General features: G+C 34.6%; 1 protein-coding gene across 1 annotated transcript in view; it reads right to left on the reverse strand.

The window, feature by feature from the left end:
• STXBP5 (syntaxin binding protein 5) overlaps positions 1 to 18,664 on the reverse strand; it is a 153,155-nt gene that overhangs the window by 20,031 nt on the left and 114,460 nt on the right. The window contains exons 21-22 of the mRNA XM_081094310.1: positions 18,523 to 18,570; positions 4,015 to 4,065 (exon numbers count right to left, since the gene is read on the reverse strand). Of these exons, the coding sequence (XP_080950436.1) occupies positions 4,015 to 4,065; positions 18,523 to 18,570 (99 nt within the window). The remainder of the gene's footprint in view (positions 1 to 4,014; positions 4,066 to 18,522; positions 18,571 to 18,664) is intronic.

The following is an 18,664-nucleotide window of genomic DNA, read 5'->3' on the forward strand; positions in this document are numbered from 1 at the left end:
TCAAGTTTTTAAGACTCTCCACAAAATACCTCCAACCTACCCGCCCAGCCTGTCTTCCAATGCTGCCCTGCTTCAGGTAACTGGGAAACAAACGGAGCCATTCAGTGTGCTCCAAACACACTCTGCACTCACTTTCACACCTTTGTGGGTGATTGTGCCCTTGCCTCAGCATTTCTTTACTTTTCAAGATTGTGCTTATTCTCCTTCTCAGGTAACATAATCTTCATGAAGTTTATCCTGATTCTTAAAACCATAAAGTTTTCCTTCGGAATCTCGGTCTCTTTTTATCTCTTCTGTGGCACTAATAGTACATTTTTCTGTAGTTACTTCTGACTTATCTCAGGCCTCACTCTAAAGTGACCGTAAGTTTCCTGATATAAGTAAGGGCTGTGACGTTTTGAGACCCTGCATATGAAAATAATAAATACTTGCTGAACACACATTTATAGTTGAAAATATCTAAACCAATGCATTTCTGCTGCACACTGGGATATGTTAAAATTTCTAGTAGTGCCTACATATAATAAACCATTCCTCAAATCACATGCTTTCAATACTATCATGAAATAAATTACTTCATCATGTCATGAAAAAAAAAAAAGTTGGTCTTCTAAGTTGTATTTTATGAAATAAAAAAGGTATCATTGAATCCTATTTATGCCAAGAGCTTTTTATAATCAAATTTAGATTCACATATTAAAAAATATTCCCCCAAATAATAATGATATTCAACAATTTTGATTATGGCTAGCCTCTGAAAACAATAAAGCTACTAGTAATGACAACAGTATAGGACATTTCTAAATATAGTTTCTAAAAATGTCTTTCTTTTACCTGAGATTATACTTCCTGTTACAGACTATGACACAGTAGAAAATAACTACTTACTGTAAATGAAACAACTTTCCATAAACAATACCTCATTGGGAATTTGTAATATAATACTGATTCAAATGTTAACTCTTTAATAGTTTCCAAAGTTATTTTGATAAAATAACAAAATTTAAATTTGTTTTGCAATAATAAAAGTATTTAATTTGTTGCTTTAATGAAAATATACATACAAAATGAATGAACATATATTTTCAGTTGTGATCCAGTGATAAAATTGGAAATCAATGACACAAGAAAATTTGATAATACAAATTTCAATGTAAATTTAGCTATGTGAAAACTCTTATTGATATTTATTAAAATTACGTAATGATTTGCAACAATCTATAATTCAAATGTTAATTTGTAGGCCAAATAAACAGTGTTTTAATTAATAAACTAACCATATAAATTTCATAAACTACAAATTCACATGTATTATGACTTCACTTTAAAAATTAGATTACCAAAGGAATTCCTAAGACTAGATCAAACAGGAAAACAATGTGAATCAGGATCAACTTTGAACTTACAGAATTAGACTGTTTATTTAATCTGCCTACAACTGTTTGGATATACGAATTTCTAGCAGTTCATGAATTACAACATCTTCTGACTGCTATTAAGTTACATGTTGTGAGACTTTGTGGCTTAAATTTTAGAAATTGGGCAAGATAAACACATGGAATAGAAATTTAAATTTTAGTAACAAGAGCAGAAATGAAAATAACTACCAGTAAACAAGGCTACCAGGTGCTATATGTCATCATGGCGCTTTACATTTTATTGAATCCACATAACCACCCTCAAAAGTATTATCATCACAATTTAACAAATAATAAAACAGAGGTTCAGACAGATTAAATGGCTTGCCCAGCATGACAAAGCTAGTGAATGGAAGAGTTCGGATTTGTGCCCATGTCCAAAACTTTCTACTAGACAACTCCAGATAGACATGGGTTAGTTATATCACCAACAGTATACAAGTGGAGAATTTGGTTATTATTGAGTATTAAAGTTCAGTCTTTAGACACACACACAGACACAAAACACCTTGATGACGTGGTCTTTCTGGCAGATCTAAACTCAGATAATATTTGTCTTTAACATCTTGACCCAGGGCTAGCTGATAACAACCGTGTCATAAAATTATTTCTCTCCTATTTCTCCAGATGCCCAGAACATTACTTGTAAATAGCATCCTCTCCTCCCCACAAAGAGCCTAATACAAAAAAAAAAAAAATCTATATCCCCAAATCAAATCAAAACAGAAAGCCAAGAGGTGAATTTAGTCAGAGTAAAAATTAAGACAAAAACTAATTCATAATTAAGGTATATAACAATTTGATGTTTTGCCTCCTGTGGCTGACACTTAAAAGTGACATCAGAACTCTAACAATATCACACATGGTTCCCGAGTTGTGGGCCAGGGAATCTGGAGTGATGAGGCTATAGTGAAAGTGTAGTGTCACACAATTTCCCCATAAGCCAAAGTGGATTCTACTCACAGAAGCTTCCAGAGCTGTAGGACATTCCACAGCCTCGGATGCTTCAGCAATATCTGGTAGTTTGAGCCTATCAATTACAGCTGTTTTTCCCCAATGACTTCCCAGCTAATGTAAACAATTACCAGCTAAGAATCTTTACCAAAAAACAGTTTAGCAGCACAATGACTTGAAGGGAAATTACGTAGGCAACGTGGAGACTGTTTCAAGGCATATATCAACCAAAATTATAATTGGCTTAGATTTAAATATATGGGCACACAAGCTAAAACAAACTAAAGATGACTTATAAAAGCATGGAGTAAACACTTTGATTAACTTATTTACATAAGTTATAACAATGTTCCAAAAATAATTGATTATGATATTTTTACTTATTTAAAAGTATTTGCACATGTCTTTTCTCAGTTTTTAAGAAACTAAAAGATATTTTAACTAGTGGTATTACATGTTATTGAAATCATGGACCTCTTTGAGAGTCTGATGAAAACTCTGGATCCTCTTGTTGAAAAAAAAAAGTATATTATAAGCCTCAGGTACAACTGGGTTCAAATTACATCCTTCATTTTTATAGTGAAGGGAACTGTGTCCTTCTCAAAACATATGTTAGCATACATTCTAAGATTAATTCATATTTCCCTAAACATCAGTGATACTACAGGTTTCTGCTAAATTGTTTTTCCTATGTTCAGGCATGGAACCCTTTACTAACAACAGCAGAAGATCTATGCCCACTCACTCATAATCACATACTTCCTATCAGTGTAACTGATATAAGACTATGATTTGAAAATGTTAAATTAGTATAGTAAACTGACCAATACCTAAGTTTGTATTATGCATGAAAAGATAGTCAAGGAATCTAGAGAATAGTGAGAAGATGAGATGGGTGAGCAAATTTAAAGGAGAAAAACCTAGTTATTTCCACGACAAAAATGGGTGAGAGCATCCTTATAGAGTCATACTTATTCAATTAAAGGCAATACAAATTTCTGAAATTAAAAAATGTTTTTAAAAAGAAACCATGCTTTATATTTACTACATAAAATCTTACTTTTATCTTTATTGAACTCTTATTTGTCCCTACTGTGGGAAATCAGGGAGCTGTTTTTAAGTGGCATATAAAGCAAAAGGAATTTTCACTCTGCTTTCCTAATGGATTAGCTGCATAGAAAGTGCTCTAGAAGAAGACAGATTTCCCAACTTATTATCAACAAAACATTCTTCATATGAGAGTTATTATAATACAAAAAACTTATGATTTATTTTGAAAATATTAAATTCTTATAAAATTTAGAAATTGTAGAATTAAAATTAAGTTTTCAGGTGGTTAAATGTGATGTAACAACTTTTAACAGAAATTAATCTGAAATTGCACAAAACTTAATCTTATACTAAATTTTGTTTAAAGTATGAGAGGGCTAAGGAAATGTATTATTCTATTTTACTTGATTTCATAATTATCTTTCATAATTTACTGATGGTTTTTAAAGGCCATTAATTCTTTAATATCTTAGTCATTTTAAACTTGATTTCTGATGAAAATATAATTTATGGTAATTTTAAATTTTCTGATTTCCTTGTCTTCCCATTAAAGGGAGTTTAACTACTATGGATTTTTATCTATTTTACTTACCTAAGTCAGGCTTTAGGTCAGTAGGCAAGCTTAACTTCCTTGACATCTTTGCTGAAAAATAAAATGCATTTTTAAACTTCTGAACAATCTTTGATTGATACTTAGTAATACCAACTGCTCTTGAAGATAGAAGCAAATGTTTATTACTAAATCTAGATGCTAAGATAATTGGAATGATTAATAATATTATGGGTGGAAAGTAAATCTTATTTTCAACTTTTTAAAAAGTATGTACTTACTTGCTGTAATATCTTTTCATGGTTGAAGCTCTTACTTCAACAAGGAAGCCTTTTATATTCTGTTAATTATTCCTTAGGCTCAAAGGAAAGAGTTAGGCTTTTCTAAGAGAAGAAGGTCATTTCTTAGAAGGAAGGTATTGTAGATAAGGACAATAGAGGCATAAGACTGAGTTTGGGTAAATGATGTAATAAAATTGCTGTAGCTCATCTTCATAGCTATTGAATTAATTATTTTTAAGTTAATTTCTAGAATCTAGGACAAATCTGTATGTACAACCAAATGAAGGCATTTGATTACATTATAAAATGTTCAGCTCAACCATTTCTTGATATAAATTAACATCTTTATTTACATTTCAGCAAAAAAAGAAAAAAACAAAAAAATTAAAAAAAACCAAAAGAAAACAAAGTCATGCTCAGTCTAAAATTACAGTATTTACAAAAATGTAAACTACAGATATTTTGATTTCTACTTAGTATTAGAATAATAGAAAAGCCTGCATATAAACTTATTGGAATTCACTTTCCATCCTCAAAATTAGTTATTGCATTCATCTAGGAAGTAATTTAAAGTTAGGAGCTGTTTAACTGTATCTATTATGTTAGTGCCAGTGCATGCGAAATAGAATAGTGCTTCCTACGTGAAATTTTAAAAAAGCATGTTTATTAATACATGAGTGCATATATCAGGTTAAATTTTGGACTGTTAGAAGATATTTAAAGCACAGACCCTGCTAGTCCATAAGGGCGCCATGTAAACAAAGAGAAATCCAGTCATAGAACATAACTTCCACATCTAAAAAAATGACAAATCCAGTGTTAGGAAAGAGGCATTAGGGAAACTGGGAAAGGACTGGGGGGAAGGGGAGGGGTATGGAATAGTTTTCACTTCTAAACTTCATAATCTAATCAGCATCCTTTAAAAAACAACAATGGGTCAAGTATATGAATCAGTCTTTTCCCACATTCACCCCGACTTAATCTCATTTAAAAAATAAAATGCAATAGAAAACTAAAATAGCCAAATGAAATCTACGGTTACTTGACCTCATATAAATGGTTGCTACTGTATATTATATCCAATTCCATTAAAATTAAAAGACATTATACCTCAAAACCATCTTCTAAAATGCAATGTTAAACGTTTTGAATGAATTTCAATGTTTTCACTTAATACCATCCACAGATTACATGAAGCAGAAAAATAAGTCTGGTACAGTCTGAAGATGCTCTTGTTGGGATCAGATTATGTGGATGCCTCTCTCGACCCCACCATGCTGATCTGATCAAGTTATTCTAAGTCTCTGGACTAGTGCTGATCAAACTTGAAAGTGCACAAGAATCAGCTGGGGGTCTTGTTAAATCAGATTCTGATCCTGTACCTGGGCGAGGACCTGGGGTTCTGCACTTCTATCAAACTCCCAGAAGATGCTGCTGCTGCTGCTGGTCTCTGAACCACACTTAGAGCAGCAAGGTCCCTAAATTGAAAGCACTTCAGGATAGGAAACAGAACTAATTCATTAACTCAGAGGGTATGTACATTAGGTCCACAACAAGCATTTCTTGAAAAAACTTCAATAACTAGTTTAAATAATGTGGAAGTGTAAAATGTAGCAGTTAGAACTAGATCTGGAATCAGAATAAATCTGAGTTTGAATCTACTTCAACCAATTAGTAGGTAGGTGACCTTAAGCCAATCACTCTGCCTCTCTAAACCTTAAATTTCCTCCTCTGTAAAATGTAGATAATAAGGCTAATTTCATAGCTTTGAGGATTGCATAAGATAATAAAAGCAAAGCACTGAGCATAATATATTATATATAGTATGAATTTGATGTTAGTTATTTAATAATAAACAAATGGAATATACTTTTTTCATAAACTATAAAATGCTATACAGATGAACAATTCATTTGACATTGTAAATAACACAATGTTACTTTATTCTAATTCTATGGTAATATTCCAAGTAACTAAGCATATGCTTTTAATCCCCTTTAGGATTTCTACTAGAAATTCTTCCATATAATTTTTCAGATATTTTAAGAAATTAAGTTAACCCTTCCCATAGAAGTTTTTTTTTTTGCTATTTATTTATTTATTCGGTCTAGCACCACGTGGTTTCTCTAACATGTAAAGAATGGAATACAACCAACCAGCCTTCAAATGCTTCAGTTGGTCTTATTTTTCAACATTTTATATAGAGGTAAGACTACACACAAAAATGAGTAGGCAGGTTTTCTGAATATAGTAACTTTACTATGTCACAAAATGATTTAACTATGAAGTCCATTATCTATATACTAGTGGCCCAGTGCACGAAATCACACATGGTAGTCTGCTGCTGCTTGCACCCCCGCCTACCTGCCTGCCGCATTCACCGCACCTCCCAACCACCCACTGCTACTTGCCGTGCTTGCTGCCCCACCCGCCCACCACCCACCTTGCTGTGATTGGAACCTGCGACCACGGGGGAGGGACTGAGAGGTGCTCAATGTACCCTATAGTAACCGGTCATTTGGTCATCCTGACACTGGCTTTTTAAATATAGATATATATCCTATCTAATAATAGAGAAACATGGTAATTAACCATAACTTTGCTACCCTTCCCATTGGCTAATCAGCGAGATATGCAAATTAACTGCCAACCAAGATGGCGGCCGGCAGCCAGGCAGCTGAAGCGAACAGGAGACTTGCTTGCTCCAGTGATGCAGGGAGCCAAGGTTCCCCGCCTGCCGCTGCCGGCCTCTGAGCTTGCACTCTAAGAAACAATGTTGCAATTATAGAAGCTAAACAATCCCCCGAAACCTGCTTTCAGCCGTCAGAGCTGGAGCGAGCAGGACCGCAACAGTGTTACAATTATAGAACCCAAACAAACCCAGATCCCTGCTTTCAGCAGCCAAGGTCTCAGAGCTGGAGCCGAGCCTCAGAGCTAAAGCTGGCTCTCAGTTCCAGTGTCAGCCATAGAAGATAAATAAATCCCAGAATAAAAGAAAAAAAGAAAAAAAGGAGAGATTGGGAGCTTCAGTCACCCGCCAACCTTAAAACAGCCCTCAGCCCCTCACCCAGATTGGCCAGGCACCCCAGTGGGGACCCCCACCCTGAAGGGGGTGTGACCAGCTGCAAACAGCCATCATCCCCTCATCCAGGCTGGCCAGGCACCCCAGTGGGGACGCCCACCCTGAAGGGGGTGTGACCAGCTGCAAACAGCCATCATCCCCTAAGCCAGGCTGGCCAGACACCCAAGCAGGACCCCCACCCTGATCCGGGACACCCTTCAGGGCAAACCAGCTGGCCCCCACCCATGCACCAGGCCTCTATCCTATATAGTAAAAGGGTAATACACAAACTGACCCTAACAGCAGAAAGACTGGGAATGACTGGTCACTATGACACACACTGACCACCAGGGGGCAGATGCTCAATGCAGGAGCTGCCCTCTGGTGGTCAGGTCACTCTCACATGGGAGGAGCTCTGCTCAGCCACAAGCCAGGCTGATGGCTGCCAGTACAGTGGTGGTGGCGGGACCTCTCCTGCCTCCTCAGCAGCACTAAGGATGTCTGACTGCAGTTTAGGCCTGCTCCCCGCTGGCAAGTGGACATCCTCTGAGGGCTCCCGGGCTGCCAGAGGGATGTCTGATTGCCATCTTAGGCCCAATCCCCTGGGGAGCGGGCCTAAGCCAGCAGATGGTCATCCCCTGAGGGGTCCCAGACTGCGAGAGGGCACAGGCCAGGCTGAGGGGCCCCCTCCAAACCCCCCCCCCCCCCCGAGTGCACAAATTGCTGTGCACCAGGCCTCTAGTATATATAGAAAAGCCTAAGTGACCTTCTGACCGTCCGGCAGCTCTGATGCACAATGACCACAAGGGGGCAGATGCTCTGACTGGTAGTTATGATGCACACTGACCACCCGGGGGCAGACACTCAATACAGAAGCTGCCAAGCTGTGGTGACTTGGCAGCTGTGGTGTGGTTTTTGGGTGATGCACCCAGAACCAGAGAGGAGGGAGCCCAATTCCGGGGTGCATTACCCGAGAACTGCCCTCTCACAATCTGGGACCCTTCGGGGGATGTTGGAGAGCCAGTTTCAGCCTGATCCCTGCAGGCCAGGTCGGGGGACCTTCCACCCGCTAGTACACAAATCTGTGCACCGGGCCTCTAGTTTCTTTATAAAACACTTTGCAACTGGAGACCCATAACCAGACCACCAACTCAATCATAGCATTCAATCAAAAGATATTCAAGCAACATTGCTGTTATGTTTGCATATAATGTTAAGCAATCTCCTTGAATATAGAACTTGAAATTAAAAGATTAACCTATAGTATTTAATGTTAATTATAGCTATTAATTAATATTATAAAAATAGATACAGAACTAAGAGTTTTGAGGAGTAGAGTGAAACTTATTGATCTATTAAATACTTACTGGACACATGCCAGTAATTTTTCAGAAGGCAGGGGTTTCCTGGCCTCCAGGAGTTTACAGTCCATTACAGGAAACAAATAACTCCAAAGCAACGTAGCCAGTACTACTAACAGAGGTAAGCACAATGTACTAATTTATAGCTATCTCTGGTTCGAATACTTATCCTAAGACTGTGGGTTATGAAGACAAAGCCAGCAGGGAATAGTTTAGACTTTCTACATTTTTACAAAACAGTATGTTTGCTAAACATATTTGTTGACAGCATTTTTCTTTTGATATAAAATTTACATTAAAGTGCACAAATCTTAAACGCATATTCACTAAGTTTTAACAATGTATACACCATGTAATTCAAAATCATAGCGGGATATATAACTTTATCACCACCCCAAAAAGGACACACATATTCCTTCCCAACCAATTTTTGCCCTCGTACCCAGAAACAACCACTGTTCTGATGCTTTTTCCACCATTGATCAGTTTTGCCTATTGTAGAACTCCACATACATGAAATCATGGTATAAACTCTTATGTAAGGCATCTTTCACTCAGAATAATGTTTTTAATCTTCTTTCCAAAATATTTTAAAGGCTAAATTCATTTTTCAATGCACAGAATGAGACGTTTTAGGTGAAAAACGACATAGTCTCAATTAATAGATTCACAGGTAGTACCAGATTATCATTTTCTTTCTGTTGTCCTACACTCATGCATTTCATCTTTAAGCTTTTTTGAATTATGTGTTCCTTACAGAAATTTAGAAAATACAGAGAAACAGAAAATAAGGTCCTCATGAACGTCCATAACCAAGAAGCAACATTTTTGCATATTTCCTGCCAGTCCCTTTTAAAATCCATTTTTATTTATACAGTTGAGATGAACTATAATATACAAATATTTCACAAACTTTTGTTTAGCTAAAAATAAAGAAAAATGCATCAGAGAAAATCTAGTAATATGCAAAAGTCCCAGCTCACAACTCTATCTCCTCAAAACTCAAACTGTTCCATATTTTTATTATGTGTAGCCAAGAAATCTGAAGCCAGATTACTGCCTACCTTTTGAATATAACGTCTATTTTTCACGGATGCTTACGGGGAAGGAGGGGAAAGGATGATAGGACGGGAGGGTTTAAATCCTTAGTATTTCACATTGTATAATTTGTATTTATCTGTCTTCAGGTTCCATAACCCTTTCTTCTGTAAATTTCCATCCAGTAAGTTTATCATTACGGATATTAAGCATTTCAGTATGAACATTTTTATTTTTAAAAACTTTTATTGTTGAAACTAATACATGCCCCCTTCGTTTTCCCCATTGACCTCTTCTAGTGTGCCCCCTACCCTTAACATTTTTACTTTATTCATTATAAAGTTTCTATTTTCTCCATCTGTTTAATCATTATGACTTTTTTCCTTTTCAGTATTTGAACATATTTGAACAGCTGCTTTAAAATCTTTGATTGCTAATTTCAATATTTAAGTCATCTTCAGGTCTGTTTCTACTGATTCATTTTTAAATTCTTGATTATGTGTCATATATTCCTACTTTTTTATTGTGAATCTTTATTTCACATGCCTAGGAACTTTTGACTAGACGCTAGACGTAGTGGATAATATGTTGGGAGTCTGGATTACATTGTCAACTTTAATAGGTGTTGCGTGTTGTTGTGCCATAAATTACCAGATCCTTTTGGTTTTTTCTTAGTTAGGGTGGGTCTATTTCCATTTAAATTTAGTTTTAGGTTAGGGCTTTCAACCTAAATGTGATCCCTACTTTTAAGGAGAGATCTTTTTGTGACAACAACAGAATAACTGAGGTGCTCAGCAAAGTCTAATGGCAACAACTCCTAGCACAACAGAATGACTGCCGGTATTATAGGTCAGCTGTCAGCCTCAAAGCAGGTGGTTGCCACCAGGCCTTGTAAAATCAGCTCTGAGGCAAGGACCTGCACTGAATCCCCACACAAGACTTCCAGGAATTCCCACCTGAGAAGTTCCTCTCTAGTACCCTCCTCGTAAATTCCAATCAATTCAGCAGCCTAGAACTTCAAACTCTGCCTGCTTAGCTTAATGAAACTGCAACTCCACTTGGGTTCTACCCATTCTGTACTGCAGGAAAGTATATTGTGGCAGAACTGGGGAAGACCGTAAGACTCACCTCATATTTTTCCTTTTTCTTAAGGATGATAGTCCAGGACTGCCTGTTGCTCAGTGCCTGGAAAGAGCCTCATATATTTTGACTCGTTTTATAGTAGGAGGCTAAGTTGCAAACTTAAGGTCTAACGTTGAAATTTAGACTAAATGTTCTTACCTTTCCATCTTTGTGACTACTTCTGGGGAATATACTTGTTTTCAGCTGTTTAGTCTACCTGTTTGAGGGCAGATCCACTTCTAGATAAGCTTTAGTCAGCCTGCTGGGACTATACCCTGTAATTTGCTCTTAATTTTATGATGAAGTGGTTGCAGACTTTATCCAGCAATTTTCTGATGCTCATATTTTTACTTCTCAGGAAGTCTCAGAAGCACTTGCCAACCCAGTTACCTTGTCAGCTGAGTTCACTGTACTTGTAAAGAGGCTTCTGCTCATGCTGTGAAGTTATTCAAACTCCATCCAGGCTTTCAAACAGGAGACATATGACTTACAAGAGTTTTCTTAGAAGACAAATAGTCTTTTGTTCCCCCTCTTCTTCAACTGTGTATTCTTTAACTCCTGTCCCTTGCACTTAGTATCTTCCTTGTTTTAAAATCCTTTGTCAGTAGAGAAAATGAACTAGCTCTCTTTTTTCTATGCCTTTGTCCACAGCAGAAACAAAGGGAATGGCAGTAAAGAAGTTTCTTCAATTTGAGGAAAACTGATAATCACAGATATACCTCAGAAGGCTGTTAACTTGAGCCTTTGCTCTCTCTTCTTCTAAACCTGAATGAGGATATCAAGCAGGCTGGCTGAGTTAAGCAGTAAAGAGCTGCATTTGCGTGGCGGAAATAATGAAGTTATATCTGATCACAACAATCAGTCTGAGTGGTAGTTTCAATACCAATGAAAAATACGTGATGTTCAAGAAAAGCAAATCTCGCCGAAACCGGTTTGGCTCAGTGGATAGAGCGTCCGCCTGTGGACTGAAGGGTCCCCGGTTCGATTCCGGTCAAGGGCATGTACCTGGGTTGCGGGCACATCCCCAGTAGGGGGTGTGCGGGAGGCAGCTGATCGATGTTTCTCTCTCATCGATGTTTCTAACTCTCTATCTCTCTCCCTTCCTCTCTGTAAAAAATCAATAAAATATATTAAAAAAAAACAAAAAAGAAAAGAAAAGCAAGTCTCAAGGCAAGAGGATTACTTGGACCATTATGCCATAAGTGACAGTTTCATCACAATTGATTATTTTTAGTTCTTTGCAACTGTAGAAATCTCTGTAAAATTCCTCAATTATTGAGATTCTCATTGTTTCTTTGAAATTAAACAGATGCTTTGTAATTTTATTTTAGTTTTCCACCCCCTATGTTCCACATTCTATTTTTATGAGGAGGGTTTTTTAAAAGAAAACAGAATCATAACTTCTGTTTAGAATGTGACTTTAACAGTAAACAGCATACCACTTCTAAAATGTAAAAGAACATTATTATGAGAGTATGAAGAAAATGCTGGAAAAAAAACCACAAGTTGATTTTTGTTTATACTGAGAGATGTTCAATAATTAGAATACAGGGGATTGTCAAGGGTGGGGGAAAAAAGGAGACATATGTAATACCCTTTTAATGCTTTAAGCTATAAAAAATAATAATAATTAGAATAAAGTGACAATATCACTTTTCTCACCACCTACAGAGACCTAATACTACTTTAAGGATAATGTTGAAATATATGACATTAAACAAAACAATCAGAGTAATAAAACAACTAAAAGTCAGCTTGTAGGAAAGGGTAAAAACCCAAGGGGCAAAGTGGGACCAGAATGTAGAAATTCTCTTATCAGTTGTAACACATATTTTAATAGCCATTTGAATTAATAATGTAAATAGTATTAGTTCAAAATATCTAAATTCCATTAGTTTGGAAACACAATATATCTTAAAAAATATTATATCTATATATGTATCTAGCATTTAATATGTGTTCAATAAACATGGTGATGAATGAATGAATAAATTAAAACTGTCACTGGAATTTTGCTTCTATAGAAAAATGCTAAATTTCTTCATAAGTGAAATGAAGAGAAAAACAGGGCAACTCAAGTACAAGCCTATTAATCATAAAGATAAGTTTTGGAAATAGAGAGCACATATCTATTTCCTGAAATGAAGGGCAATCTTTAAAGGGATACTAATACCTGTCTGGCAAATATTTGACAATAACGAGTTCTTTTAATTATTGAATTTCTAGAGCTTTTGTCTACATTATTTTTCTATCCTGTTTGTTTTCCATAAATTCATAAAACTTAGTGTCTAGGATATCACCAGTTAAACTCTGCAACATCTCAAAGTTCATTTTCTACAGAATAAATGGTATTATATACACTTAATATAATAAGTATTATAGGCTGAACACTGCCCCCAAAATTCTTATGTTGAAGCTGTAATCTCCAGCACCTCAAAATGTGACTTTACTTGGAAATAGGGCCTTTAAAGAGGTGACTACATTGAAGGGAGGCCATTATGAGTGGGCCCTAATCCTTCTAAGTAGAGGAACTTTGGACACACAGAAACACCAGGGTGCAGCTACACAGAAGAAAGATTATGTAAGGACACTTTGAAGAAGCAGCCATCAGCAAGGAGAGAGGCCTTGGAAGAAACCAAATCCGTCGACACCTAGATCTTGGACTTCTAGCCTCCAGGGCTATTTTAGAGAAAATAAATTTCTGCTGTTTAAGCAACCTAGTATATATTATTTTTGTTATGGCAGCCATAGCAAACTAATGGCAGAACATAAATTGCCACATTAATAGTTCTGTTCAAACAATAGTTGAAAAAATTATTTCAATAATCTTACTTTATCTGGACTAATTTTATGTTAGAAAACAAATAGCAAGTTATTTTTAAAAAGATCATTATACATCCTTCTGATGTAAGAAAAGGATGATTTTCTATAAAGAGAGAAACAATACAGTTAAGTACTAGGATATAAAGCACATACTTTGCTGATCAGATTTTATTATAAAATTTGTCAGAAAATACATCAGAAATACAATTAAAATGTGAATACAAAATATGCCATACTCTTCTGATTTTAGTCATCCTGAAAAAGAAAAAGAATTCATTAGAGGGACTCAGTTTTATGTAATAGTTTTAAAGTATATGTCTGTGAAATTTAGTTCTTGACCAACTAAGGGTAACTAATAATCTTTCAAAGTAGAAAATATTGAGGTTACCTGTAAAATGGCATTACTGCACATTTGACTTGTATTCTCTTTCAAGATGAGCTTTTATTCTTTCAATGGCCATATTGTGGATTAAATATAAACTTCTATACATTAACAGCCACATTTTAGATTAAATATTGGGGAATATGAAGTAGAAATGTCAGTACTAATTTGAGTTTTTAAATGAACTGGAATGATTTTATAAGTTAAAATTCTAAATTAATTTGATACATAGTTTTCATTCATATACCAAACTGCAAATGGGCTTCTAAGAATTTGTTTTTCAACTTTTAAATATAAAAGAATTGGAAGGCCACACAAGAAAGACTCCATGAGAGGGGAGACAGCTATAATAAAACAACTGTCAAGAGTCCTGGATTCTGGTCCTGATTTAAGTCATTACTATGGGACATTACTTTGGATATGCCATTTAACTTCTTTGAGACTCAATTTCTTTCATGAAAATTAAAGGGGCTTGAGCTGCTTTAAAATTATAATATTAATGAGTTAGTGGTTTAGAATATAATGACAAAGAGCAGATTTCAGTTATGTTAGAACACTTTAATTTAAAAAAGAAATCATTGGGATTCATGTATAAGAGAACTACTAAAAATAGCACTTGGACTAATGAAAATTATCTTCATTTTATGAACTTCAAAATTTTTTCTAAGAAAGAAAATCCAGTATTACCCAATTAATTGCTAACTCGAAATTTGAAAGATAAAAAGGGCCTTCGAGGTATATAATGCTGCCTATATTATATTAACAACTACCATATTAAAAATATATAGTATAGTGTAACTTAGGAGCCATTACTTAAATAGAGCTATTATTTCCATTTGTTTTATCACAGCACTCAACTCGCGATACTTTTGAATCTTTATTCTTTAACCTCTAATATTATTTCCCCCTCATAGCATTATGTAATCAATTTGGTAATCATTTCTTCTATATGAAAATTAGTAATAAAATTAGACATGAGCAGTGTTGTAGTCTACAGAATCCAGCTGGAAATCTTTCAGAATAAAACAGAATCATCATGAAATAGAATTAATAAGTTTTAGGAAAGGTTAATCATGCAGTCAAAACCTAGCAAACATCTAGATCATATTTTATGCATAAGAATGTCATGATTAACTGGGTTAATACTTTAACAAAGATAAATATTTTAGGACTATTTTTATATGAATTTAAATAACAAAAAGCTTTACAAACTCCATACTTCCAAAATTTTATAAAATTTAAATAACGAGCAGAAAAAAATTGGTAACAAATCTTATTTTCTAAATGACTTACAGACATTTCTAACACTATAGGAAAGTTATCGACTTTGGAAATGTTCTTTAAAATTTTACTGACAAAAATTAATCATAAGATATGAAAAGGCAAAACAAATCACTGGATATGTATTACATGCATGTACCTTTCTTTAGGAATGCTGGAACTGCATTACATTCTGCTATATTTTTACTGTTAAAGTCACAAGACTAAAGTTATGTCTTCTTAGGCTGCTCTTATGCACGAACAACAAAGTCATTGTCAGTGTCATTTACCTGACTTAGCTATCAGTCAAGAAACGAACAATGAAGCTAGGCTATGGGTAGATTGGTTAGGGGACTGTACTGTTTGGTCTACTTTCCTTGGAGTCTGGTCTTCGAGGAAAGTAGACTTCCAGACATTGTACATTATGTTTGGGTGATGGGTACCAAGATGGCCTCCATAATCTGGTGCTAGGACAGAACCTAATACGAGCCATGCTGATAGAACAGGGCCATAACCAGAAGATCTAGCTGCAAATCACACAATAGATTTGTTTTTGAATCGTTCAATAAATTGTCTTAAGAAGTAAGGTTGTATAGTGTCAAAGAGGACAAAAAGTAGAGTCAGACTACTTGGGTGTAAATCCTGGCTAGTTGTATAACAATACATACATTACTTAAGCTCTACCTCTCAAGTTGCCTCGTTTGTCAAAAAGGGTGAAAAAAAACAAGTTACAGAGTAAATTAAATTAATTGCTAAGTATATTTTTTTTTAAATTATTATCATCTCAGCTACCTCAGCTGAATGTCGGGCAGTAAAAACAGGGTTCATTTTCCATGCTTGAGTTAGACTGTTAAAGCGAGAATGGCATTCTGCAACCCACTCTTTTCTCCCTACCCTCTCCAGCATGACAGCAACTGCCGTTACTTTCAAAGAGTAGGTGAAACTAAGGGACATTTTCAGAGCCAAGATATTCTGTCAGCCTTTTACACAGAGTGGTTCTCTTACCAGTGGTCAGCATCGGGTGTTCTAGGCTTAATTCTTATGCCTTACTCTATTAGGCCACTGCATAATTGCCTAAAGCTGAAGCTATAAATGTTTGTAGATTGAGAAAGAGAGAGGTGATCATTTTATGAGGTTCAAGATACTACAGAGCAAGTATGAAATTGGATGATAGGAAACAGAGAGTTCAGAATGCCCAAGGAGTCTTAACACTTCTGACACCATAAGCTTCTCATGGAAAACACATTTCCATAGAAAGGTCTTCAGGCAATACTATGAATTTTTTCCCAATATTTCATTGACATTTTATGTGTTTCTTCAATATATATCTTATGCTAAGTCTTATTACAAAACTTGATGTTAAAGTAGGGAGATAAATTGTGTCATTTTTTTTAAATGGCAAAAACTTTATAGTATAAAATAGGCAGGCTCCATTAGAATGAAGAACAAATTTAGAAGTGAACTTTTGTTCTATATACCTTGGGATATATCTTGGGATTAAAAAGACACTGAAAGATTCCAACCAAAACCAAAATTATATGTAAAATAGAAGATTTAACAGTGGTTTCTGAAGATAAAAAATAACTTATGTATAACTGCATAACCAACAAAGCTTGAAAAGATAAATAAGTTTAACATTTCCCAATGAATATAACTATAAAAACTGGCATGACAAAAAGAAAAACTTGCTAATAACATAAAAATAAAGTGAGACCATTATCAAAGAAGTATCCTTTCAATAATGTTCTCAGTCCTAATAAATTTGTTAAATGATGTCTTTCAAATATTCAAGCTCAGACATTACATGATACATATTCCATTCAAAATACTGGGGAAAATGAAAGGCAGTCATTATATTTAACAAAGGAAATATAACCCCAGAATAAAAAAATCAGACATAGAAATTATTCTAAAAATTTAATTATGTACAGTCACTTTCATGCAAGGTAAAACTTCTAGGTAACAAAATTTTAAAAGTTCTTTGGTAAATTATATGTAGCAAAGTCCCTTGTAACTATTTACATTACATAACAGTAAATAAGCTCTAAAATATTAAGATAGAACATATTATAAAGAAAATTTGCTGAAAAGTATTATGCTGTAGTGTTAGTACATAATTTAAATGATTTAACTATTACCCATTGATTCACTAAAATCCCACAAATACAAAGAGGTAAAATAATTGATTCTCCACAAATGAAGAGTCCTTTGCCCAAGAATAAATCACCTTATTTAAAAAATGGCCAGAGGTGCTAAATCAGCCAACGTTAATATGACTAAACAGGGTTCAATTTACAAAATGCTGACAATATGGACACTACTTCTAAGAAAGTTTACAACTTAACTTCACTATATAGTAAACTTTATCAGTTGAGAAAAAGTAAATCTATTTCAGTTGCCTAGAAATTCATCCAACTTAATACAATTCAAGAACTATATGATGGAAATTTTGGAGGAAATAAGTAATATAGTAACAGTATAATAAAAATTTTGGATTTAAATAACAAATTAAATTTATTCTCTTTTCAAAAAATGGTGTTCCTTAAGTCTTTAAAAAATTTCAGAGAATATTCAAATTTTTAGACCAAAAAACCCTAGTTTGATTATGTCCCCAAGGTTTAGTTATATATCTGTCTATCATTTTTAAACTTTGAAAACCTTAGAGTGAGCAATTCATTTCAAAGGACATTCATGAAGACAAAATGATTAATATAAAATACTCTCCATCACTCATTTTTATTGGTGGTGGTGGTGGGGGGGGGGTGGTCCTCGAAAATTCTCATTAACTCAAGGATAGTGAAGATTACAGATTAAAAGAGTCAGTTTTTTAGAGAAGCATTTCCTTGAAATTTAGGGTCTTGATAATATGAGGAAATGGAATAAAGGTAGAAAAATATAAATAAAACTCTAAGATATTTAAAACTTGAGGGTATAAAATTGTACTACTTATGTCATAAATTGAACCCTGCTTATTTTAAAGTAGAGCAAAAATGAAAATTAATAGAAAAATTCACACAAGTCAGAGGAAGAACTGCAACCCAATTTAACTGATTTCTAATAATTATTGCTCTGAGTTTAGAAGAAACACAGCCCAAGAGATTGTTTAGCACAGGAATAACAAATTAATATATACAAATGCAATGCATTAGATAATTTTTCGGTATTGAGTTAACATTGCATATAGCAAGAATTAGAAACAAAACAGAAATTTCTATTTCCTACCTATATCACTGGCTACCATCTTGGAAAACTTTCTGCTTTTGGTCTTCACTGAAAATAATATTTTGATATAAAATGTCAAAATCTAGTCAACATAAACTAAATAAATTAAACATAATTAAAATAAATACTTTAAAATAAAGAT

Source organism: Myotis nattereri (genome assembly GCF_964212035.1).
Source record: "Myotis nattereri genome assembly, chromosome: 6".
In the NCBI taxonomy this organism is placed as follows: Eukaryota; Metazoa; Chordata; class Mammalia; order Chiroptera; family Vespertilionidae; genus Myotis; species Myotis nattereri.